Source organism: Equus asinus, chromosome 6 (assembly GCF_041296235.1).
Source record: "Equus asinus isolate D_3611 breed Donkey chromosome 6, EquAss-T2T_v2, whole genome shotgun sequence".
Classification (NCBI taxonomy): Eukaryota; Metazoa; Chordata; class Mammalia; order Perissodactyla; family Equidae; genus Equus; species Equus asinus.
This window is the reverse complement of record NC_091795.1, coordinates 41,616,014-41,642,485: the sequence shown is the minus strand read 5'-3', so window position 1 is coordinate 41,642,485 and position 26,472 is coordinate 41,616,014. Positions and strand designations below refer to the sequence as shown.

The following is a 26,472-nucleotide window of genomic DNA, read 5'->3' as shown; positions in this document are numbered from 1 at the left end:
CTGCGTTATCACCTCCACCAATACTGGGCAGCGAATTAAGACATGCTCTTTTCTGATGTGGCTATAGGAACAGAAACAGGATCAGGTTGTGCTCTCACCTAGATCTTTAATGAGGGCAAAGAATTAAACCTGCAGTAAATCTCTTTATTTACTGCTATCAGCTTATTTCAGTGATGAATTATTCTTAAAAGGCATCTTTAGGATGCCCTTGGCTGAATTCCAAATGCATCCCACGTAGTTAAATCGGCAGTACTGCAAATCATTACACTATATTCTTCTTGGAGAAGAGATTTCATCTTTATAACCTTACCAAGAAGCAAAGCACATCACTGAGCACATACTAGTTGCTCAATAAATATTTGTTGAACTAAATTGCAAGCAGTGAACCTCAAATTTTAGCAGCTCATGTTATTCTAGAGTTATGCACATAATAATAAAACAGAGCAAACAAATCAAAGGAAACATAAGTGAATTAGAACTGCATTACTACCAATTCATTTAAGGCATTAGACTAGGAAGATATATTAAAACTTAATCAGAAAAAACACCAGAGAGAAAAATACAATGATTCTGAAACTTGAGCCTGTAGTTATCAATCTTTATAAAGAAACACTCTTATAGACCAGAGTGTATGCTTTTTCACTACTCTTTCAGAAATCACCTTCAACTCACATTTAATGCTTTCCTCCTTTCAATAACACTTCCGATCCCAGTTTAGAGCCTTGCTGTATGGATGTCTGAAGCTAAATAGACTAATACTGAAGCGATGAGCCAGGATTTTCTTTTGAAATATTTTCTAAAGCCAAATTTTATTTAACTTCCACCATATTGTCCAGAGAAACACTGGTTATTAAGAAACGCTAGGTTAATTCTGTAAAAGGTTGATGAAGCTTTTAGTCAGGAACTAGAGGCAGCAAAATCCTACCTCTGCCCCTCACTAGCTGTGTGACTTTGGGCGACCTAATTAAGTTCTCTGTGCTTAAATTTCCTCATCTGTTAAATGAGGAAAACACTACCAATCTCACAGGGTTCTTAAACAATTAATATTTGTAAAGTAACTTAGAATAGTTGGTGTATACTGTTGGTGTATAAGTTTTTGTTAAATAAATAAAATCTATGTGGGGAGAAACAACCTCAAAAAGCTTATTTCCCAGAAACAGAAATATAAAGATTATTGTAAAATCTATAAATTAAAACATTTTAACTTAATCTTTTATGTTTTTACATTTGCATTTAAGATATTTCTTTTTCTAAAATAAAAGTGAGTTTTGAGTTCTAGTCTCATCTGGGATCCTGTTCTGTTTCTTACAGTAAAAACAATCCCCAGAATCATAATGACAAAGATAGTATGCCTTGCTATATAATCTACCACCAACAATATATAAAATATAGAAGAAACACACATCCCACAGAGTTAGCACATTTAAGAAACCTCGATATCAGAAATATGATTTCAGGCACCAGCCCCGTGGCCGAGTGGTTGGGTTCGCACGCTCCGCTTCAGCGGCCCAGGGTTTGGATCCTACACATGGACCTAGCACTGCTCATCGAGCCATGCTGAGGCAGTGTCCCACATGCCACAACTAGAAAGTCCCACAACCAAAAAAGATATATACAATTATATACTGGAGGGCTTTGGGGAGAAGAAGGAATAATAAAACCTTAAAAAAAAAAAGAAATATGATTTCATTAAGTACACGGCAATAATGTCTCCACTAACCTTTCTGTAAAAGGACAAAGCTGAAAGCTATAGGATCATATTAATAAAAGGAACCATTAGGTCCATCCATTCCAAATATTTTACACAATGTCATAGGCATAACACTGCAATCCTAAGAATAAGTACATATTAAATGACCTCACAAGTCATGTCCAAATCTAAATTCATCACCTCTTCCTAAAACTGCTTTTTTTTATAGGTTACCTGTTTTATTGACACTACCACCCTCCCAACTCCCTTCTCAAAGCTTCCAGTCATTATAGCTCATTATACGTGCTCCCCACGTCCACTCATTATCCACTTACATTGATTCTACCTCCATGATCTCCCTCTTGCCAATTCTCTCTTCATCTCTATGCTGTCAATTCAAACATTCTTTAATCTGAACTAGACGTACTAGGAGGAATTTCTGAAATGAACTCCTAATTAGTTTTCTTATCCATAATTTGTTCCATCTCCAGTCCAATTACCTGAAACAAATTAATTTTCCAGAAACAAAGCTACAAGTTACCACTCCCTTGTTCAAAACCTATCAGTGATTCTCCCTTTCCCTTTACTTGCTAGTTGAGGTCTTCCACAGTCTGGACCCAAACATTCCCTTTTCTGACTTATTTTTCCCTGCTATTTTTCATTATATAACCTAAGCTCAGGAAATTTCAAACTACTCATTATTTCCCACACATATTCCAAGCTTTCAGCCTTTACTGCTTTCTTTATGGGGCTACTTCTGTCTTAAAAGACCTTTCCTAAATATTCTTCAAAACCCATTACAGATGGCATTTTCTTTATAAAATCATTCCCAAACATCCTCTCTCTCAGTACTCCTCCTTGGACTTCTGGTGTGCTCTATCTATGTCAGTCTTAGGGCACTGGTTCTATCTTACCTTGACCCATCATTATTAAATAACTGTCTAGTGCCTTTCACATAGTAGGGTTCAATGAACTCAGCTGAATGATTGCTGAACATAACATCTATTTTTATATGAGGAAATGGAGGTAAAAGGTTTTGAAGTTACCACTCCAACATCACATTGAGTATATACAGGTAGGGGGATTACCATATGAGTTATTAACCTTTCACATAGACTCTATCTGTCTGTTAATCTATATGTATATATATACACACACACATATGTATATAGATATTACATATATATTATCTATATGTATGTATATATATACACATACATACATACACACTCAAATGTGTGTTACACACACAGATATTACAGCTGAAAGCAATCTTAGAAGCAGTACAGTATCTAAAAAGAGTGCTACACTAGGAATTAGGTGATCTGGGCTCTAATTTTTTTGTTTTGCCACTAAGGAATTATAATAAGCTTGGATAAGTCACTTATGGCCTTTGAAATTCATTTTCCTAATCTATGTGGAATGAAATATGTTAGGTATCAGCTAGATACTACAGTAATATAAAAAGACAGAAGCTGCTACAGGCAAAGACTGCTACTGTTTTGTTGTATTCTCAATGCCTAGCACATAGTTAAGGGTGCCTTTTCCTTTCTCCTCTAGCTGATTATACAGTATATCAAACTGTTATATAATTTTTTGAACCCTCCTCATCTTTTTGAAAAACAAGCATATTTGTATATCTCCAGCTACAGAAGAATACACTTCATTCTCTATTAATTTAAGTAACTGGTATTCAAATTATGTGATTAGGTAATTGTCTGCAACATCAGCTTATGATGATATAGGTAACAGCTTACATAGAGAGGCAAATAATAAATTTTCAATATTTGTTTATTTCATGCATTCTCATTTGAGGTATACTTAAAACAACAACCTGTTGGAGAAAAGTTTAGATATCTATTATCATTGTCTCTCAATCAACAAAAGTATTTTATTCTGGGAACATAGGATAAATGAACTAAATGTTAAATCAAACATACCACCTAGACAACTAAAAACTAAAACAATGGGCTACATAAAACATGAAAGTAGAATATAAAAATCAGCAAAAATGATTATATGTTGTGCTATAAAAACCATTTCTTTGGTTTGGAGCATCTAGATAAATCAATAATGTCTTCAAACCTAAACCGCTCAAATCTAAGTTCTTTATAAATGCTGAGTGCAGAGCTGTCTTAGAACATCTGGACAGGAGACTGACCATGATTAAGTTCACATTAGTATAAGCTCTGCCCACTTTTGGACCGGACACTGTAATTATCACAGCTGCATCTGGGAAGGTGGCTAAGGGATCTGAGGAGATGGAGTATCACCAGCATTCTTTCATATATTCACAAATTAGAAAGAGTCATGTGAGATTCCATAGTGCCAGCACTGAAATAAGAGAAAAGCAGATAATTGCAAGTCTATTGTTTCAGTGATAGTTAAGCCTATTAGAAAAATAATCCTCAGTTCATATTCTGTAGAGTTTGAAAGTCTTACACCAAAGCAGTAAACTACAAATTACGTTCTAGACCCTTTATCTTTGGTGCTTATGTTCCTCATTTCACTTTCCAATTTGTCTTACAGCATTATCTATTTTTCCCCTACTGCAGTTATGAGAGGATAGAGTTATAACAAAATTTTAGAAGAGATGCCCCTCAATGAAGTTCTATAACTATGTTGAATCACACGTAAGTATTTAATAACTAAATGAGAGTGGTAAAAGAAATACAAGGTGAAAATTACTCCACATCAGGCCTTGACCTAAAATTATCTTTATTATTAGTCTAACTTCTAATATGCTGTTACAGTTACTGGGGTGGATGACCTCTAAGCATGATACAGACACTGTGTCAGATTACACACTGTTATTCCTCAGACACGGTCCCAGCACATAAAGGTAGAAGCACAGAAGTCTCAGGGTTAAAAGACTCGGAGCCCTAGTCCAACATTCTACCCTATGCATGTAGTGCCTTTACAACATCCAACAAAAATCACCTATCCTCTGTTCTAATGTTCACTGTGAATTAACTAGTTCATGCCCTACTTATTTCTAATTTCTGTTACATCCATTCTAAACAAATTTAATCCATCTTCCACACAACCACTTTTTCCAGCATTTTTCCATCTCTAGAAGAGGAAACAGAGGACCATTGGGTATCCAAATTTTACTTTAAATAAAAGGCAGCAAATTAATGGTATGATTCAGAAACAAAACTCATTGCAGCCAGCTATAAATTGTTTTCTTTCCATAACAATTTGAAGGTCTATCCTTTGGGAAAAAATAGTGAGTAGACAAAATCAGCACTCCAGAAAACTGTGGCAGGCTCCCCAGTATTCACATACCCTAATGTAGAGAGGGTAAAATGAACTGCAAAGTGATCTGAAGGAAAGAAGAAAAAGAAGCTAAACTCTGGTATATGGACAAGATCACTTTCTCAGAGTGCCTCTCAAGCTTTTGGACTAGGAGCACTTAAGCCAAATATCTTCTCAAGCTCAATGAAATCAGAGATAGGCTGGCAAATTTACCAGAGGGCTCTGAAAAGCAGAGGTCATATACTGTAGAGGGTATAGACACAATAAAAGTTAATCACATGATAAAAAAGTAAAGGAATTAAACAGTGAGAGAGGTTACTTGTTAACTCATGACAAAACACAGTCAAGGTGAGTCATCAGACAAGTAAATATTTGTGAGTTATCCATAAAGACACTGTGGTTTGGCAGTTTGGGGTAGTGGTGGCTTTTAATCAAATGCTATATAACATAATTAGAGGAATTCATTGCATCAGACAGAAGGTCATCAGATATTCCACATGACTTTCTACAGTTAGCATCCATTATACAACTGTGCCAGGTCTAGCAATCTTCCCTCAATAGCATAGAATGGCTAAGAGTAGGGCTAATCACAGCTGTATCGTTTGCAGTAGACTAGGGCCATGAACTAACATCAGAGCTGAACTGCAATTGGAGTTTTAAGCACTATTGCTGAAACTTGACATGCTATAAAGCTTATGCTCATTAGACTCAGTCCTTGCCCTACACTTGGGAGCTAGATTCCACCAGGAAGGTAAAGAGATAAACAAAAAACACTGGAAGGATCCCCATGGACCACTGTTAAAGGAAAGGGAAACCCTAAAGAAAGATCACAATTAAGTGTCCCCTCAGGAACTGACATCTCATATTTCCTCTACCACCTACAAGGTAGCATATTAACACTATTCCTTTAATAATCTCAAATAACTGATGTCTCTTGTATATGTTATAGAAGGATTTTTAAGTTTCAATAATAATATCTATTTTATCTATTATATATGATATAATATTATCTATTACAAATATTATAGCTAATATTTATTAAATGCTTACTACACGTTAGGCAATGTTATTATTTACTACATATAAAGTTTTTACGGTTTTAGGATAATCTTGAATAACTCACTTTCTAAAATAAAACTCTTCGAGCCTGTAATTGTTTGTTTGTTTGTTTCAAGATTGGCACGTATGCTAACATCTGTTGCCAATCTTTTTTCTTCTTCTTCTTCTTCTTCTTCTTCTCCCCAAAGCCCCCAGGGTACATAGCTGTATATTCTAGTTGTGAGTGCCTCTGGTTGTGCCATATGGGACGCTGCCTCAACACAGCCTGACGAGTGGTGCCATGTCTGCACCCAGAATCTGAACCAGCAAAACCCTGCGCCACCGAAGTGGAGCACGCGAACTTAACCACTCAGTCACAAGGCCGGCCCCAAAGCCTGTAACTGTTAATGAAAAAATATCTGTGATTCAGAGGAATCAAACTTCATGTAATTTACTTTTATTATATCTTTCCCTTTTCCTCTCCAACTTACCAGTTAATATCATGAATGCTTCAAGTTACCATCAATGTTTGAACCATAAAGCAAAGTACAGTCATGTGCCATATAATGATGTTTCGGGCCATGATGGGCCACATACATGATGGTGGCTCCATAAGATTAATACCATATATCCTAGATGAGTAGTAGGTTATTCCGTCTAGGTTTTTGTAAGTACACTCTATGATGTTCACACAACGATGAAATTGCCTAAAGATGCATTTCTCAGAACACATCCCTGTCATTAAGTGACACACGACTGTATATTGAACACACATAATTAAAGAAAGCAGACCTGTAAAAAGCAGAGATCACACATACCAACACTACAGAATGGACAACTCCATCTAGCTAGGGAAGAAAACAGAAGGACTGAGAATCAGAGGTGTGACATACAGAAGCAGAATACGGAAATGATGTGACAACTTGCTGTGATCAATAGTTTAATTACTTAGGTAGGACAAAAGTTTAATTTTGAAAATCATACTAGAAAGTAAATGTATATTTCTCAAATGGTAATATGAAACATCAAAAGACACCATTAAGAGAGTAAAAAGGCAAACCAAAAACTAGGAGAAAATATTCTCAATACGTATATCCTATAAAGGACTCATAAGTAGAAAAGTAGTTCTCAAAGTGTAGTCTACAGATGCCTGAGGGTCCTTCAGACCCTCTCAAGAGGTCCATGAAGTCAAAACAATTTTCCTAATAACACTAAGATGTTATTTACCTTCTTCACTATGTTGACATTTGCACTGATGACATTTTACTTGTGCAGACATTTGCAAAAGCTATGATGGGCAAAACCACTGGGTACCTTAGCCATGGCACCAAACTGTACTGGTAATCCTTGCATTTTTCACTGCCAGGAACTTATAATAAAGCAAATGCCAGTTTCATGTAAGAATGCCTTTGATGAAGCAGTAAACATTATTAATTTCATTAAATCTCAACCCTTGAGTATGTCTTTTTTATATTCTGTGTGACAAACTGGGAAGTATGCATAAAACATTTATGTTGCATACCTAAGTATGATAATTGTCTCAAGGAAAAGTATCTGTGTGACTGAGTTGCAAGCTGAACTAGCCCCTTTTTTTCATGGAATGTCCTTTTCACTTGAAGGAATAGCTGACAGACAAAAAATGGTTACTCAGATTGGGGTTTTGGTAGGCATTTTCTTGAAAATGATCAAAATGAGCCTGCCACTTTAAAGAAAACAACTGATAGTATTAGTTGCCGATGACACAATTCACGTTTATAAGCATAATTTCGAATTTTGGAAAACTAGTATTTGCTACCATGATACCGCTTCCCAATACTTAAAGACTTTTTAAATAGGATTGGTGGTAAGATTACTGAGTGTGATTTTCTTTGATATTATATAATAAAATATGTCAACATTTGGAAGGTCTGCATAACTCAGTGAATCAATATTTTTTAAATGATCAATGCATGATGCTACAAAATCAAGCATGGGTAAAAGATCTATTCAAAGCACAAAATAGACCAACAAACTTTAAGGTAACAGAAGATGAAAAATTCATTGATAAGGTTTCAGATTCTACATTACAACTAACCTTTAAGAAACTATCATGTGTTGAGTTTTGCTGTAGTATCAGAGAATATCAACAATTATCCGAAAAGTATTCCTCCTTTATCCAACATATCTGCGAGGCCAGACTTTCTCATATACTTCAACCAGAACAATATATCACGACAGACTGATGCAGAAACAGATTTGAAATATCCAAATGTCTTCTTTTAAGCCATACATTAAAGTTATATACAAAAATATAAAACAATGCCATTCTTCACACTAAATTTTTTTTGAAAATATAGTTATTCTTCTCAAAAAATATATTATTCATGTTAACAAATACTGGGTGTATTACTGCTACTTTAAAATAAATAATAATTTTTTCAATTTCTCAGTATTAATTTCAAATACGACAAATATTGATAGATACAAACAGCATAAACAAAAGCTCCTTGAACTCTTCAATAACTTCTAATAGTGTAAAGGAGTCTGAAGACCAAAAAGTTTGAGTACCGCTATATTAACTTCCTATTGTTTCTGTAGCAAATTACCACAAATTTAGTGGCTTAAAACAAAACAAATTAATTATCTTACAGTTCTGGGGGTCAGAAGTCCAAAATAGGTCTTATAGGGCTAAAATTAAGGTACTATTCCTTCTGGAGGCTCTAGGGGAAAATCTGTTCCTTGCTTTTTCCACTTCTAGAGGCTGCCCGCATGCCTTGGCTCCTCGGTATATCACTGCAACCTTTGCTTCCTCATTACATCTCCCTTTCTGACTCTGACACTCCTATCTCCCACTTTAAGCACCCCTGAGATTACACTGGGTCCATCCAAATAATACAAGATAATCTCCCATTCTCAAGACACTTAACTTAATCATATCTGCAAAGTTCCTTTTGCTATTAACATACTCACAGGTTCTGGGAGTTAGGATGTATACATCTGTGGGAGACCATTTTTCTGTCTACCACAACAGCTGAACTAAATATATACAGAATTCCTCAAAATCGTTAATAAAATGGCAGGTAATTTAAAAGATGGGCAACAAACTTGAACAGATACTTCACAAAGCAGTATATACAAATGGCCAATGAGCATATGAAATGTTGCTCAATTTAATTAGTCCTCGGAAAAATGAAAATTAAAACATCAATGTAATACTGATACATATCCAATAGAAGGATTAAAATGATACAGACAGATAAACCCTAAATATAGGTTGGTATAATCCTTTAACAAATTCTTTGGCAGGATGCTCAACATTTTCATACCCTACAACACAGCAATTCCACTCCTAAGTATGTACTCAAAAGAAATATATTCACGAAAATGTATACACAAGAAGTTTCAAAGCAACACTATTTCTAATAGTCAAAAACTGCAAACAACTCAAATGTCCAACTTTAGAACAGATAGCAAACTGTGATATATTCACACGATGGAATATTATATAGGAATAAGAATGGACAAACTACGTCCACATACAATGGATGAATCTCACAGATGTAATGTTGAGCCTAAGAAAGGACACAGAGAACATACTGTATCCTTCCACAAACAGGTAAAACCAAACTACTGTATTAGAAGTACAGCTAACGACTACCGTCAGGGAGAAAGGTAAAGATCTGATGGGGAAAAGGCTGGAGGGTCTTCCAGGAAACTGGTAACGTTCTGTTTCTTCATCTTCGTGTGGATCACATAGGTATATCTACTCTGTGAAAATTCATCAAACTACATATTTACGATTTGTTCTTTTTTCTATATGTTTGTTATTCTCCAATTAAGGCAAAACAGCAAATGAAGTTATTTTCTTTTCTAAAGGATGGACTGTTTAAAAAACACATTTTTTTCAGGGGCTTCAATTAAAACAATGAGCTATAGGGGTCACTGCATCTGTTTTACAACAGCAGAAATATAAATATGGTCACATGGCACCAAAAATACAGTTCTAGAGAATAATCCTTAGATTTTACATGGTTCCAGTTGGAATCTATGTTCATGTGTAAGAAAAACAGACATAGAAGAAAACTTCCTTTACCAAGGGGTCATGTTAGACTCCAGTTGGAATTTATGTTCACATGTAAGAAAAACAGGCCTAGAAGAAAACTTCCTTTACCAAGGGGTCATGTTAGACTTCTTGAGACTATAGAGTTAGAGCCTGCATGTCCACTTAAAGACAGCTTCCCATTTTCAGGCGCTTGTCACTTCTTGATCCTAAGACTATCTTTCAAAGGAGTTATCAAGATACACAATGATTTTAAAAAACTTAAAATAGAAATGAAAAACAGCAATCCACCAAAACAGAACAAAACACACATACGCAAACACATAAAACTTCCTTGCTTTGTTAGTGTGACAGTCACTAAGTGTTGACAAAAGTCTCCACCTTAGAACAGAGATAGTAAATCACTCATTTGCAGGAATCTTGTAAAGGCAATCAAATTATCCTCAATGAAATAAAAACAAGTAGATGTTCTCAACAGAAACTCTTTTAAAAAATATAACAATGCATTCAGGGAAGCATTTCAGGGTAGAAAATTCATTTTTTGGCTCTGCGTTTGCGTGTGTGTGTCACTCTAACCATTTTTTAAGAAGGTAGTTTTTCCTTAACAAGAGCCTAGACCTCATCTACAGCCAGGAACTAAAGAGCAACAAGCCTGCAGTTACTAAGGAGTCCCCAGGGGCAAGTATGTACTGTGTGTGATTTCCAATAATGTGTGTTATTTGTTTGGAGAAGTTCAAGCATTTACTAAACCGTATAAAAACTGTGGCTGTAAACCACCATGAAAGCATTGCAGAACAGTGGCATGTACCAGATTCCTGTTCGTCTAACTGTGACCTCCTCACCCCACAACACGGGCACTGGATGTGCTACAGGATCTTGGCACCAATCAGCAGGCTCAAATTTGCCATCTTGCCAAAGAAGTAAAACTGTAGTTTAGAATGACCTAACTGTAATGTTCCCAAGCAGCAGTATTTCCACACTTGGGAAGTTGGTTAAATACCTTTTCTGTGCTTTCCCAACCTCACTCTCAATGAAATGGAATTGTAAAGCAAAATAAATTTATAATAAAGAGCTGTAATGGGAAAAGATGTCATGTGATGGCCAACAGTCATCTGAGTTGGAGGTCACTGCTGCATGCATGATGTCTTTGTTAGACATATCCAATCTCATCATGACGTTCACTGGATACTTAGTGTTGGAAATATTAAAAAGTCTAAGACATTTTCCTTCAAACAACTTGCAACCTGAGTTGATGATAAAGCAGATATACAGAAAAAAAGTAATTACTTAAGCTAATACATCACAAGTTTCAAACAGAGAATGGAAACAATAAGATTTGTAGGAGTTTACAAGAAAGTTTGGGATATGACTTGTAGGGAGGAGAGGGATCAGTCCTGAAAGACTTCACGGGGAAAACAGGCTTTGAATTGTATTTTTAAAGGAAAAAAAGATCTGAAAGTGAGACGAGAACTCCTTCCAAGGAGAAAGAAAACCACGAACATAAGTCTACAGCCAGGAATAAGCACAGTATTTTTGGGAACAATGAATAGATATACTTTGCCGAAGTCAAGGGTGTATGTAGAGGAATTATGAGAAATAAATGTAATGTGGACAAGAGTTACACTAGAAGCAGTAGGACTCATTAGAAATTTCTGAACAGAGGGTGTGACCGAAACACCAGTGTTTTTGGAATACACATCTGGAAATAAATTGGCACCAAGAGAAACTCTGCCTTAGGCTCTTCCTTGAACGACCATGCACCCTCAGTTGTCCTCAGCTATGATTTATTACCCCTGATCTAACCTCAACCATGTTTCTCAGTGCCCTTGCCTAGAACTTTGCTAGGATACCTCAATTCCACAGCATACCTATATTCTAAATGTCTTCCTTTAGTCTTTGAAACGAAAAAGCAACTAGTTTACTATAGTTAAAAAGATCATGGGGTTGGCATGAGAGGCCTCAATATAAATCTCTGTTCTACCATGTATTACTTGTGTGATCTTGGGCGATAATTTACCTGCCTATACCTAAATTTAATCTGTAAAAAGGAGTTCCTTTGCAAGCTGAAATGAGCTCAATGAATGATATTGGCACATAAAAAAACCTAAAAATGTGTATTTTTTTTCTTTCGCTATTGTAATTTATGAGCAAAGGTAAATCTGAACTGGAAGAGGAGCTATAAAGATCTAAGATTTTTTAATAAAGCAAGTGCTTAAATAGTAACAAAAAAAATGATAAAATATGGACAATTTTGAAAAAGAATAGGAAGCCACACCACAGCCACACTTACATTTAACATACCTCCTGCTGTCCTTTTTCCTTACTACTAACATGCTTTCAGAGGTTTTACACACTTGTAATCATGTGTTTATAAACTTTTCATTCTGCTTCTTTCATTTAATATTATATCGTAAATACTTTGCAACGTTATTAAATATTCATAAAATTAGTTTTCATAAATGCATAACAGTTCATTGAGCAATAGTATTATAGTTTATATAACCATTTACCTATTATTACGCAGTTAAGGTTGCTCTGAATTATTTGCTCTCATAAGCAACCTTGAAATAATTGTTTTGTCCTCAGAAAATACTCAGCTTCCTACTACCCCAGCACCAATGAGAAAGAATCAGAAGCGCCTCCTTCCCATTTTATAGAGGTATCCAAGATACTAAGGTGATCAGATATAGCAGTATCCAAGATGCTCTCATTGGCATCTCTGACTCTCATACAGCATCTCAGACAGGGAGAGAGAGAGTCGTAGGATTCTGCAGTCCTTTAAGTTCTAGGTTTTCCTTATTTTCCACCTTATCTCATCACCAAAAACAGGATTAGAAGTAAATGGCTCTTGGTATTTGGAATCAAACATTCTTAATCTTTTACTTAATAATTATTAAGAGCAGGAGACAATCCAAAGATCAATATCATTAAAGAGGCAAAAGACACTGGCTGAATACTTCCAGAAAAAAAGGCTGTGGCTGCTGGTAATAGTAGTTTTATGGGGGAAAATTGCTAAGTAAGGGCTCAACACACAAAGATATCTCTGAAGAAATACAGAACTCCTAAAGGATGAGAGTGACTGACTAAACTCACAACCCCAATACCATGGTAATAAGGAGCTAATCTTTTGATTTCAAAGTGCTCTGTGTAGCTTGAACCACCAAAATCTCTAACAGCATAGAAACAGGGAACATAACCAATTTCTCAGTAGACAGAGAAATCATTAGCAAATCTGTAAATTTTGTTCCATCAGAGGAAAAAAACAAAAAAAGCAAAAAATTCCTTGAACACTGGCTCTACCTATATAATTAATTTGGAAAAAAAAAAAATCTGGTTGATGTCCTGAAAGCTCTGATGCCTCTGGTCCCTTAAGGACACCTGAAACTTCCTTACTTTGTTCCAGAGAAGACCTTAAGGATTGGGCTGACTTAGGGAATCGTTATAACCAGTAGATGAGAGAGTTTTCACATGAGGTGTCAGCTAAGGAAACTAGGTTAGGTTAGAAACAGACACCCCACTTACTGGCATCCTTCCCATTACCAAATAGAGTTTCCACTTTACAGGCACATTACCACAATTTCTCTCTCCCACTGGGAACTGTTCTGATCATAACGACTAAAATCTTATACACTAACAGAAAATACTGAGTAAGAATCTCACAGAGGAAATGGCATTTGAGTGATTGCTACATGAAACATAGCCTAATGTTCCTATGCACAGCCTTCTAGGACGAGAACAGGGGCTTTGGAAGCAGTTCACACCCCAGATCTGCGACCTCCAGACAGGTTACTAAACCTCTCTATGCTTTCTTTAACTTTTCCTATCTGCAAAATGGGATACTTTTTAGCAAATCTGTTGCAAGGACTAAATGAAAATATATATATACACATACACACAAAATCTCATTTAGTCCTTGCAACAAATACACACACACACACACACACACGCACATGACATGCACTCAAAACATAGTAGCTATTATTAAATACTGAGAGACAGTTTTATATAGTGGCGAAAGCATGACCCAAAGTAAAAAGACCTAGGATCTACCCTCAAGATTGATTCATTTTCTGACCTTTGGCCAGGCCATTTTAGGCCTCAGTTTCCACATCTGTCAAACAGGGAAAATAATTACTGTCCATATATCATAGAGGTTGTTTAAAAAACAAATGAGATAATGAGAACATATAAAAGAAGTTTAAATATCATAAAGTGATACACAAATGCAAAGCATTTTTAAAAGATTTTATTTTTCCCTCTTCTCCCCAAAGCCCCCCAGTACATAATTGTGCATTTTTAGTTGTGGGTCCTTCTAGTTGTGGCATGTGGGACGCTGCCTCAGCATGGCTTGATGAGCGGTGCCATGTCCATGCCCAGGATCTGAACCAGCGAAACCCTGGGCCACCAAAGCAGAGCACCTGAACTTCACCACTGGGCCACGGGGCTGGCTCCCAACAAAGCACTTTTATAATTAAAATTTTCTCACTTGAAAAACTTGGATAAGTCTGAGAGAATATGGAAGGAGAAAGACCAATTTAGAATTTTAACTCAAACAAACTGGTCCTTATCTCAAAATAATAGTTTACGACTTTTCTTTTTAATAATTAAATGATTACTTTTCATGATTATATACGATCAAAAAATGGCTTTCAATCCCCAGGTAGAAATTCACTTACTTTATTATTCAAAACAAATTAAGTTCCACAAAAATTTAGTGTGCACTATTTCATGCAAAGGGCTGTACTGTACACAGAGACAGAGATAAATAAAACAAGGTCTCTAACTATCCACAGAGTTCACAGTTCTAGTAATCAGTCTAGCAGGCAGGATGGTATAATGAAAAAGTTTTAAAGTCAAATAAAGCTGTTTAAATCCTGACCCTGCCACCTATTTGCCATATCTCTTATAAAGCACATAACCTCCCTGAGTTTGTGTTCTCATTACAAAACTGTAATAATAATAATTATCTGATTGAGGTATTTGGGGTCTTCATCAATTGGGATGACATATAACACACGTAAAGTACTTGGAACATGGTAGGTACTTCTTAATTACCACCCTCCCCTTTCCTAAAGTAAACACACAAATGAACGACACAGCCCACCCAGGACAGAATTAGGCTAGTGCATAAAAGAAGTGCCACAAAGAAGATGTCACATTTTGTAGGAGAACTAGAGAAGGTTTCATGGAAGGTGTGAGATTTGAAATGAGCCTTGAAGGACAGGTAAGATTTCAATACATACAGTTACAGGGCAGAAGCAGTTAAAGTAGACAAAAAGGCATGAAAAACCACCAAGGGTAGACAGTCGGGTGTGCTTGGCAAAGACCATTACTTCAGTGTGGAAAGAAGTTGGGCAAATAGAAAATTGAGAGAGAGATAAAGACAAAAAGGTAGTTTGGGGGTCATGTTATGGACAGTCTTGATGGTCACAGAGAAGATTTTGTACTTAATGGGAGGCACTGACCGTTTCTAAACAGCAGAACCATTTGGTTAGTCCTGAGATGGCAACAGTTCACAGAAGTAAACGGAGTGCTAAGAGAAATGTCAGTGTTAAAAGGGTTTGAGACAGGAAGAATTTCAGGAACTTTTATGTAGAAAATAACTTTCCCTTAAAGATGATCCATCAAGTACTGCCCAGAAAGGAAGACTAAGGACAGATATCACTGTATTTTTAGACAAAGAAACTAAGGCAAACCAAGGTGGGTTAAGAGAATTCTTGTCCCAGGTCATATGAATTAACATTAATAGCAGACAGAGAAAACAAATTCAGGATTCCCTCCTCTGGGTCTGTCATTTGAGACAGCATTTCCTCCCTCTCAAGCATTTCTGAAAGATAATTATCAGGATAACAAGGATAAATTCTCGAAAGTATGCTCATGCTGAGCATGCGAAATGGGTAGCTGCGCATGCCATTGTAAATTATGCAATTGGAACCTGAAAAAATGCTTGTGTACTTACTTAATCTGTCAACTCACAAGACACAGCAACATTTTAGAATTCTAACTGTGGAAAACCTTATTGTTACAGTCATTTCTGGGTACCTCGTGAAAACAGGTATGCCACCTTGGTCACTAAAACTTAAAGGGAAAATGGTGCAAATTTCAGTAATTTTCCCCCTGACCATTCACTGTCTAATGGAGTATAATCTAAGACATCTTTTCCCACTCAAACACACACACACACACACCCCTAGACACTGACCTATCCCTTTGGCTACGTTCCTATTGTGGTGACAAAGCATCCCTGAGAACTAAGAAAAACAGGGATTTCAAAATGTAAGAGACCAAGATAGTCGTTGCCTTTTTCTTCACAGTTCTTTCCAGATACATATTTCCCATTATTCAATCCCTCTTTGACAGAGAGCTACTCTTGCTAGGGAATCTAAAAGACGAAAAGAAATCTTCATGTTAGTAATTAAAAGACAAATGACTTTGTTTCTTTCTCAGAAATTGCTCCTTCGTCTCTCATCCTTCACTAATAATGCACAAGAGCAAATCTTAGACACAGCTCTGTCCTGCTAACACATTTTACTAACATGAGGCTCCATGACGAAGTTATCTAGCATGCTGAGGAGAAGGAACACAAATGCTGGGTGACCTATGTTGCTGACTGTGGAAAACCAGAAAGGGTAGTTTTAGAAGCCATACTAGTTTGATTCTAGAGAGTATAATGGTTAGTGAATGCAACTACTTTTTGAAAGTGTAGCTTTGGAAACAGATCTGTATATTAGATAAGACAGAAACATGGCATTTGTGGAAGCAATATTGAAGATTTAGGGCTGCAAATGACCTCCCATTTTGTAGGTGGTAAGATGATTCTGAATGGTGGGGTCAACTCCTGCACTGAGAGGTCACTGTATTTAGTTAACAATTAGGCAGCTCAGAGTAAACAAAAAAAAGAAAAAATCTTCAACCAATTACTTACAGCATAGCCCTGCAAGAAAGGCCACAACTCCACAGGTGGAAAAAGCATGCACTTTGAGTTAGACAAACACGAGTCTGAGTTACAGCACTACTTCGAAACGGTCTGGATGTTCAACTAAGTGTGGTGTTGACATTTGACAGCGCTTGTACAAACAGTAACCACCGTATTACATGTGTAAACAGTAACACTTCTTAGGGTGCCATTTTTATTTTTTAAGAATAGAAAAATAAAAAAACAAGGAAGATGAATAGAGGGAACACCTATCTAGGATGGCTTTGACTTGGAACTATTGGAGTTTTTTCTTATGATACTCTAAAATGCTACTCACTCAGATAACTGCACAATGCTGGGGGAGACACAATGGCCAAGACACTCTTGGCCATTTTCCTTCCACAGAATAAAACGCATTTTAAAAAAATTTTCTTCAATAAAAGTGGTTTTTTTAAAAATATAAACTACCAAAGACAGAATAATCTTGAGATAGAGAATAATGATTCTAAATATCATCATCCGCCATTCCCAGGATTATAAAAGCAGCAAATGTTTCATGACAGAAAAAAAATTTTTTTAAACACAGAAACACAAAAAAGGGAAAATTAAAAGCTATATAAAGATAAATACAGTTAAACCAGGGAGTATATAATTCTAGATTTTTACAATCTATAATATAAATGATTAATATGTCTATATTTATATTAATAAAAATGAGATAATATTGTATACACTACTTTGAAATCTGATTTTCCAGTTAAGAGATCATTAATATATTTTAAATGAATAAATATCCATCTACAATAATTTAATGAATGATTGATATTACATTATGTGAATATATAATAATTTATTTAGCTAGCACATCTGTAACTAAACTTTTCATTTATTCCCAACTCTTCACTATATAAAAGGCAATACCATGTTGAACATACTTATATCTGAATTCTATAATACATTCATGATTACTTCATTAAGTTAGATTTCTAAAAGTGGGATTGCAGGGTAAAAGGTAAACAAATTTTAAGAGATTTCTGAGTCATATTAAAAAACTGACCACCAAGAAGACTATAATAATTTACACATCTACCAGTAACATATCAGAATACCTATTTCCTGAAATATTTCTTACAAATACTGAATGTTATCATTTTCTTATTTACTTTTGGCAAGTTTATAGGCAAAGATATCCCGCAACATTAATACGTATGTTTTATTACTAGAGTTATACATTTTGGTCATGTTATCATTAGTCTTTTATTTTTATTCTTTCCTGACTGTCTAAATATAATTTTGGCAAATTTTTCCATTAAGTTGTGTGTCTTCTCATTAAATTTGAAACAATGCATTATATTGTTACATACTACAGATATTTACCTATGGGAATATTTACTATAATTATTTTTCTTGATAAGCTTTCTTTATTAATTTTCTTTATTTTTTCTTTATTTTCTTTATTAATTCCTTTTAGATACTTTAAAAAACATTTTAGGGCCAGCCCTGGTGGCCTAGTGCTTGAGTTTAGCGTGCTCTGCTTCAGCCACCCTGGTTCAGTTCCTGGGCACAGACCTACACCACTCATTGCCATGCAGGTGGTGATCCACATACAAAACAGAAGAAGACTCGCAACAGACATTAGCTCAGGGCTAATCTTCCTCAGCAAAAAAAAAATCACAAAAAAACTTCATGCAGTAAAATTATTAACCCTTTCCTTAATTATTTCAATCTTTAGTGTCATACTTATGATGATGAATCACTGTCAGATTATAGAAAATCATTTTCTTTTTGGGTGAGGAAGATAGGCCCTGAGCTGACATCCACTGCCAATCTTCCTCTTTTTGCTTGAGAAGATTGTCCCTGAGCTAACATCTGTGGCAATCTTCCTCTATTCTGTATGTGGGACACCACCACAGCATGGCTTGATGAGCAGTGTGTAGGTCCATACCTGGGATCTGAACCTGCAAACCCTGGGCTGCTGAAGCGGAGCACACAAACTTAACCACAATGCCACCAGGCCTGCCCCCAGATTATAGAAATATTTGCTAATAGTTTTATTAGTTTCCCCAAAATTTCTTTCTTTTTAAAAATTTAAACATGTATTTGATCTAGAATTCATTTTTATATATGAGGTATGGACTTACTCTTTTTATCCAAATGAGCAGATAGTAGTGGCAACAGCAATTACTGAATGTCATCTTTATCATATACTAAATTCTTTCATATACTTTGAACTATTTGCAAATTTTTATACTCTATTCCTTTAATCTATTACTCTATTCCAGTGTGAGAGGGATATTAATTATTTTTGGTTTATAATAATACTTATATATTTGATTGGAAAAGACTACACTCTAATTTTCTTTTCCATATCTTTTAGCAAATATTGTTCATTTTTGTCAAAACTGAATTTTAGAATTATTTTGTTAAGATAGCCCACCACTACCAAATTTACTTGATATTCATTGCAATTAGATTAATTTTGGAAAAACTGTCTGCAATATGAAATATTCCCATCCTAGCATACTGTATGTATTTGTACATAATGAAGTCTCTTTTAAATTACTCTGTAACACTTTCACATTTGTTCTACATATTACTTGTTAAGTATACTCATGGAGATCTTGTATTTTATGCCCCATAGTGAATAGGGCATTTTTTCCAATAGATGTTATGAGGGTATTGCTAATAAAAGAGAAGCTGATTTGTTTTCTAAGTGGGCCATCTAACCAACTACAGTCTTATTGGTCCTAATTATTTTTCAGTTGATTTTCTTGGGTGATGCAACTAGATAATAATAATCTACGAATAATGATAAGATGTACAGCTCATTACAATATTTATAATTTATTTCTTTTTTTACCTTATTTGATAGAACTTCTAAAGAGGTGGTGAGAAGCATCTTCACCATACTTCTGATGTTAAGGCAAATAAGTGTTTTAGACAGTTAAATCTATGGTGGCTGCCAAATTTCATATAGATGCTCTTTATCATGTTATTGAAATATTATATTGCTGTATTTTAGTAGGTTTAAAAAAATCAGGAATGCAGGCTGGATGTTATACAATGCCTTTTTAAATAAATAAAGATAATCATATATTTTATCTCCTTCACCTAGTAATTTGACAAATGATATTAATAGATTTTTAAATATCAAACCATCCTTGCATTTCTAGAATAAATCCTACATAGTAATGCTAAATTACTTTCTTAAAACACTTTGACTTCACTTGCTAAAATTTTATTTATTTTTTATTCATAATTGTGAAATTGGTAGTTTTCTCTTTTGTGCTACTTTTGTCTGGCTTTGGTATCAAGATGAAGCTGGGTGCAATGACCTAGTTTTCTGCAGGCCAATGCTCCCACTACGCACTAGGAAAGGCAGTAAAAAACTTAGAGAAAATATATATTTAAAGGTAACAAAAGGCTGTAAAGCAATAAGAACTAAAGAAAATAAGACTGCAAAGAGATCAGACCTTTGAAAGGTGAGGTGAGGATCCGCAGCTGTCCCTGGAGGCATCTGCCAAACCTAGGCCTAGGAGGAGACTGAGAACCTGGGTTAGGTCCAGGCAGAGTAGCTATTGGGGTGAAAAAAAAAAATCACTGAGTTTTTATTGCTTCCACGGAGCTGAAGTGCCAAAATCGGAGATTTGAGGGCCAGTTTTTTCCTTAAGACATTTTCTGAATTCTAAAGCTACGCAGCTGAGAAAAATAAGGGTCTAAGCCAAAACCTTTTGAAAAGCAAAGTAAAATTTCCCACAATCTCACACTGTTTCAGAGAAAAAGACTCACTAGTGCGAGGATTCATGAGACTCTCAGGTGGGAGCTGAAAGCTCTTGAGGGAGTGGTGAATTGACAACCTCCAACCACTTTTTTTCCTGTTGGCAGTCGCTGGTCTGGGTATGACTCCTTCTCAAGACATTTGCCAAATTCTAAAACTGAAGAAGGCAGGAGGCTACAGAGATATGGTTTCTCTGAAACGTGGAAATTTCCAGTCCTCTTGGTGCTGAAGAGACAATGATGTGCCAGGCTCTTCAAAAAGCTCTGAAGAACCACATCCTAGCAATAAGGGCAAACCAAAGGTGCACTACAACTGCAGCCCAAGCTTGACACAGATCAGTCCATGATCGGATTAAGGTGGTGAGGCTCAAACTACAACCCACCTGCCCATTCTACCTACTTAGTAAGGGAACAGGTGAACCAATTCTAGTGGAAGACGGTATCACCTGGAACCTCTACATATTTGCAACACAATGTCTAACATCATCCAGAAAATAGTAGGAAGAGACAGGACCATATGACTGATAACCAAGAAAAAAATCAGAAACAAATCCACCAATATATAGGTACACTACACATTGGCATTAGTAAACAACATCTTTAAAATGACTGTGATTAATATGCTCAAGAAAATAGAGAAAAGATAGACGAACTAGATAAAAAGATGAAAATTTTCACCAGAGAATTTGAGGTTATAAAAAAAATAAAACAGACATTCTAAAATTAAAAGATACATGTCTGAAATTCTAACTCCTAAGTTTCTCTCTTATTTCTACCCAGGCATTTATTATGTGTTTGCACTAACTACCTTCAAATTAGGAGAAACAGAAGTAGACATAATATTAGGGACTATTTTCAGAATAAACAAAATGCAAAAGTCAACGAAAAAAAGATGGATGAGGTCTCTGAATCTTGTTAAGGGATGATAATTATAGTGTGAGTTTTTATATCCTGAAGAACTTCCTGGCTAGTTAAAGTGGAAACAAATATCTTTCACCAAACTGGATTTTAAGAGAACTTTTTTCTATATGATGGGCAAAGTAAGAGCAATTGTCACTTACAGGAAGGTGCGTGAATACAGCAAAGGTGCTGCGTAGAAAGGCAATGAGGTCTACCAGGTAATCACTAGCTTTGCTGCCCAAATCTCCAGTCATCCAGTCGTAGTCAGCCAGCTGTAGAAACTGGTCAATTTTCTGGTTTAAGTTGGTATAAATCTCTTCTTCAGCTGCATGTCTGGCATCCTGTGCAATATGAAATTTTAAAAATCATTCAGATGTCCAGCAAAGCAGAAATTTCTGCTTGGAGACATCTCACACTTATATCCACTAAGTAACAGAATTCAGAATATCAAGTAATACCATTCTCTCCATCAATCTTTCTTTTTTCAAAAGCACGGTGGAGTCTTTTCTATTTTATGTCTGCAAGACAACCTATGATTTTGCTTCACCAAATAGAGAACCTGCCTTCACTGAGCTCAGCTATGTGCATCCTTTTTACTTTCTTATCTCCGTTCAAAACTATACACACTCTCAGGATCCTATTCCGTTTTCTCTCCTGGGACTCCTTTCTTGTAATACCACCTCTCTTTATGCCCTAGTCTCTTCACTTTGCTTATTAGAAGTATCTTGAAGTTTCAACTTAATGCTATATATTCACACTAGTTACTATCCTACCTCTTTAGTTTCTTTGTCATCAAGCTTCTCCAAAGACTGCTATCATCCTTGTTTCCTAAGACGTGTTCTAATCTTAGCAGCATGATAAAATAGATATGCATCTGTAGTATGGACAATATCCTATAAAATGACTATAAATTAAAAATTATAAATATTAATTATATTTATATTTATTATAAATATAAAAATTATATTTATAAATTATAAATTTAAAAAATGCTACAGCAACATCAAAAGAGTTCCTAGATGAAGTAAATTAGATAAGTCCTGTTTAAGAGATTCATGTTGTACACCAGTATATAAGAGGCTCTAAGAAGTGTTATGGGACTAATGTTCCAAGAAAAATATTTTCAGAACAAAAGGGCCTACATTGCACCAGGGTAGTCAGGATTCCAATGCTAACAATCCATCAACATGGGTTGGTTCAGGGTAACCCATGACCTCCATGCGACCACATCCAACACATATTCATTTTTTAGTCTGATCTCATTTGATCTCTGTTAAACGTTCTGTGCTAGAACTCTGTTCTCCTTTGATTTTGATGATACGGTTTTCTTCTGGTTTTGCTTTTACTTTTCTGGACTCTAATCCTCTCACTTTCGCTAGGTGATTTCATCAACTCCTATGGCTTCCACTAACTCTTGTTAAAGACCCATATATCTGATTGCTTCCTAGGCATTATGGCCCACAGAAACTTTGAACATGGTACGTCCAGGACTAGGTTGATCATAATCCCCACTCTTCACCTGTTCAGTTCAGTCCAAGGCAGAGATCTAAACAACATGTTGGATTCCATTCTTTCCTTCACAGTCATTCAATGTGTCCTGTAATTCTAACTCCCAAATTTCTCTTCAACTCCTATACTCTTCTCCATTTTCACCTTTGTAATGGCTGCATAATTTTGTAATATATTTACATACTATAATATAGGCATTGACTATGTTTACTTATATGAACAATGGTTTAGTGGGCACTTCTGTGCTTACATCTTTACAGACTTGTATAATAATCTAATACTGTCCTGGAATTCTCATTTTATTAAGAGTTTTCTTTTAACGAATGAAATTTTTTAAAGAAAAACTGAGCAAAAAGTACAGAGCATTCACATATATTGCTTCCCCATCCCCCTCCCACTATTTCCCTACTAAAACATCTTGCATTAGTGTTGAACACTTGTTACAAGTGATGAACCAATACAGATATTTTATTATTAACTGAAGTCCACAATTTGCATTAAGCTTTACTCTTTGTGTTGTACATTTCTACGGGTACTGAAAAATGCATAATGTCACGTGTTTGCCACTACAGTGTCAGGCAGAATAGTTTCCCTGCCCTGAAAATCACTGTGCTCTATCTATCATCCCTCCCTCATTCATCCCCCAAATCCTGGCCACCACTGATCTTTCCACTTTCTCAGTAACTTTGCCTTTTCCAGAATGTCACATACTTGGAATCACAGGGTATGTAGCTTTTCAGAATGGCTTCTTTTACTTAGCAATATGTGTTTAAGCTTCTTCCGTGTCTTTTCGTGGCCTGAGAGTTCATTCATTTTCATCACTGAATAGTATTCCATTGTCTGAATGTATCACAGCTTGATTATCCATTCACTCATTGACTGACATCTTGGTAGCTCCCCGGTTTTGACAATTACGAATAAAATTGCTCTAAACATTCGTGTGTAAGTTTTTGTGTGACTTAAGTTTTCAATTCATTTGGGTAATACCAAGGAGCATGATTGTGGATTGCATGGTAAGACTATCTATGTTTAGCCTTGTAAGAAAGTGACAAACTGTGTTCCAAAGTGGCTTTATCATTTCGTATTAGCACCAGCAATGAATGAGTGTTGCCGTTGCTCCAGCATTTGGTGTTGTCAGTGTTTTGTATTTCAGCTATTGTAATAGTTGTGTAGTGGTATTTCATTGTTGTTTTAATTTACAATTTCCTCTCCAGTCTTTGATGAGTTGTCTGTTCAGATTTTTTGCCCAGGTTTAAATTGGGTTGTCTCTTATTGTTGAGTTTTACCAGTTCTTTGCATATTTCAGATATAAGACCTTTATTAGATACGTGTTTTGTAAATATTTTCTCCCAGTCTGTGGCTTGTCTTTTCATTCTCTTAACAGTATCTTTCCTAGAGCAGAAGTTTTCCATTTTAATGAAGTCCAGCTTATCAATATTTTCTTTGATTTTTGGGTGTGGTGTAAGATGGGCTTCAGTTTCATTCTTTTGTATGTGGCTGTCCAGTATTCCCAACACCATTTATTAAAGAGACCAGCCGGGCCAGCCCCGTGGCCGAGTGGTTAAGTTTGTGTGCTCTGCTGCGGCAGCCCAGGGTTTCGCTGGTTTGGATCCTGGGCGCAGACATGGCACCACTCGTTCAGGCCATGATGAGGTGGCGTCCCATGTGCCACAACTAGAAGGACCCACAACTAAAATATACAACTATGTACCGGGGGTATTTGGGGAGAAAAAGCAGAAGGGGGAAAAAAAAAGAGACTATCCTTTCCTCACTGTATATTCTTAGCTCCTTTGTCATAAATTAATTGACCAAATATGCATGTTTTTTTCTGAACTGCCTATTCTGTTCTCTTGATCTGTGTCTGTTTTCATGCCAATACCATACTGTTTTGATTACTATAGCTTTGTAATATAATTTGAAATCAGGAAGCATGATGCCTCCAGCTTTGTCCTTTTTTCTCAAGATTGCTTTGGCTTTTTGGGGTCTTTTGCGATTCCATACAAATTTTAATACTGTTTTTTCTATTTCTGTGAAAAATACCACTGGAACTTTGATAGGGATTACATGGAATTTGTAGATCACTTTGGGTAGTACAGACATTTTAATCATATTAATTCTTCCAATCCCTGGACATAGAATATCTTTCCATTTATTTGTGTCTTCTTCAATTTCTTTCAACTAGGCCTGGTATTTTCTCTTTTGAAAGGTTATTAATTATTGATGCAATTTATTCAATAGATATTATGCTATTCAGATTATCTAATTCTCCTTGTGTGAGTTTTTGTATATTGTCTTTCAAAGAATTGGTTCATTTCATGTAGATTATCAAACTGAGAGGATAGAGTTGTTCATAATATTCCTTTATTATTCTTTTAATGTCCTTGGAATCAGTAGCAATGGCCCCGCTTTCATTTATATTAGTTAATTTGTGTCTTTTCTCTTTGATTCTTGGTTAGCCTGGCCCAAGGTTTATCAATTTTATTGATCTTTCTAAGAACAAGTGTTTGGTTTCATTGATTTTCTCTTTTGATTTTTTTTATTTCATTGACTTCTGCACTAATTTTTATTTCTTTTCCTCTGATTAGTTTGGATTTAATTTGCTTTTCTTTTTCTAGTTTCCTAAGGCAGAAGCTTAGATTATTGATTTTAGAAATTTCTTCTTTTCTCATATATGCAATTAATGCTATAAATTTCCCTCAAGCACTGCTTTCACTGATGCTACAAATTTTGACAAGTTGTATTTTATTTTCATTTAGTTTGAAACCCTTTTTAATTTCTCTTGAGACTTTTTCTTTGACCCACGAGTTATTCTGAAGTGTGCTGGTTAATCTCCAAATATTTTAAAAATCTCTAGCTATCTTTGTTATTTATTTCCATAGTTTAATGCCATGTGGTCTGAAAGCAAGTTTTGTATGATGTCTATTCTTTAAAATTTGTTGAGGTGTGTTTTATTACTCAGAATATGGTCTGTTTTGGTGAATGTTCTCATGAGCTTGAGAATAATGTGTCTTCGCTGTTGTTGGATGAAGTAGTCTATTATAAATGTCAATTTGATCCAATTAAAGTACCACTGAGTTCAACTAAATCTTAGCTGATTTCCTGCCTCCTGGATCTGTCAATTACTGGCAGAGGGGTTTACTAAGAGATTTTGGCAGGAAGAGATGCTGACTTATATAAAATACTTTTTTAGTATCTTAAATACTCATGTATTTTTTCCCATTTGATCTATTAAAGTAGAGAATAATTTTAAACAATTTTTTAATAGTAATCATCCTTGCATTCTTAACCTATCATCCCTTTCTCTGTACTTCTAGATTTTGCTTGATATTTTATTAGCACGATTTT

General features: G+C 35.5%; 1 protein-coding gene across 5 annotated transcripts in view; it reads right to left on the bottom strand.

Annotated features, from left to right (window-relative positions):
* EXOC6B (exocyst complex component 6B) overlaps window positions 1-26,472 on the bottom strand; it is a 578,067-nt gene that overhangs the window by 213,420 nt on the left and 338,175 nt on the right. For all 5 annotated transcript variants that reach the window (XM_070511980.1, XM_014836646.3, XM_014836648.3 and 2 more), the window contains one exon: window positions 21,780-21,959. In XM_070511980.1, the coding sequence (XP_070368081.1) occupies window positions 21,780-21,959 (180 nt within the window). The remainder of the gene's footprint in view (window positions 1-21,779; window positions 21,960-26,472) is intronic.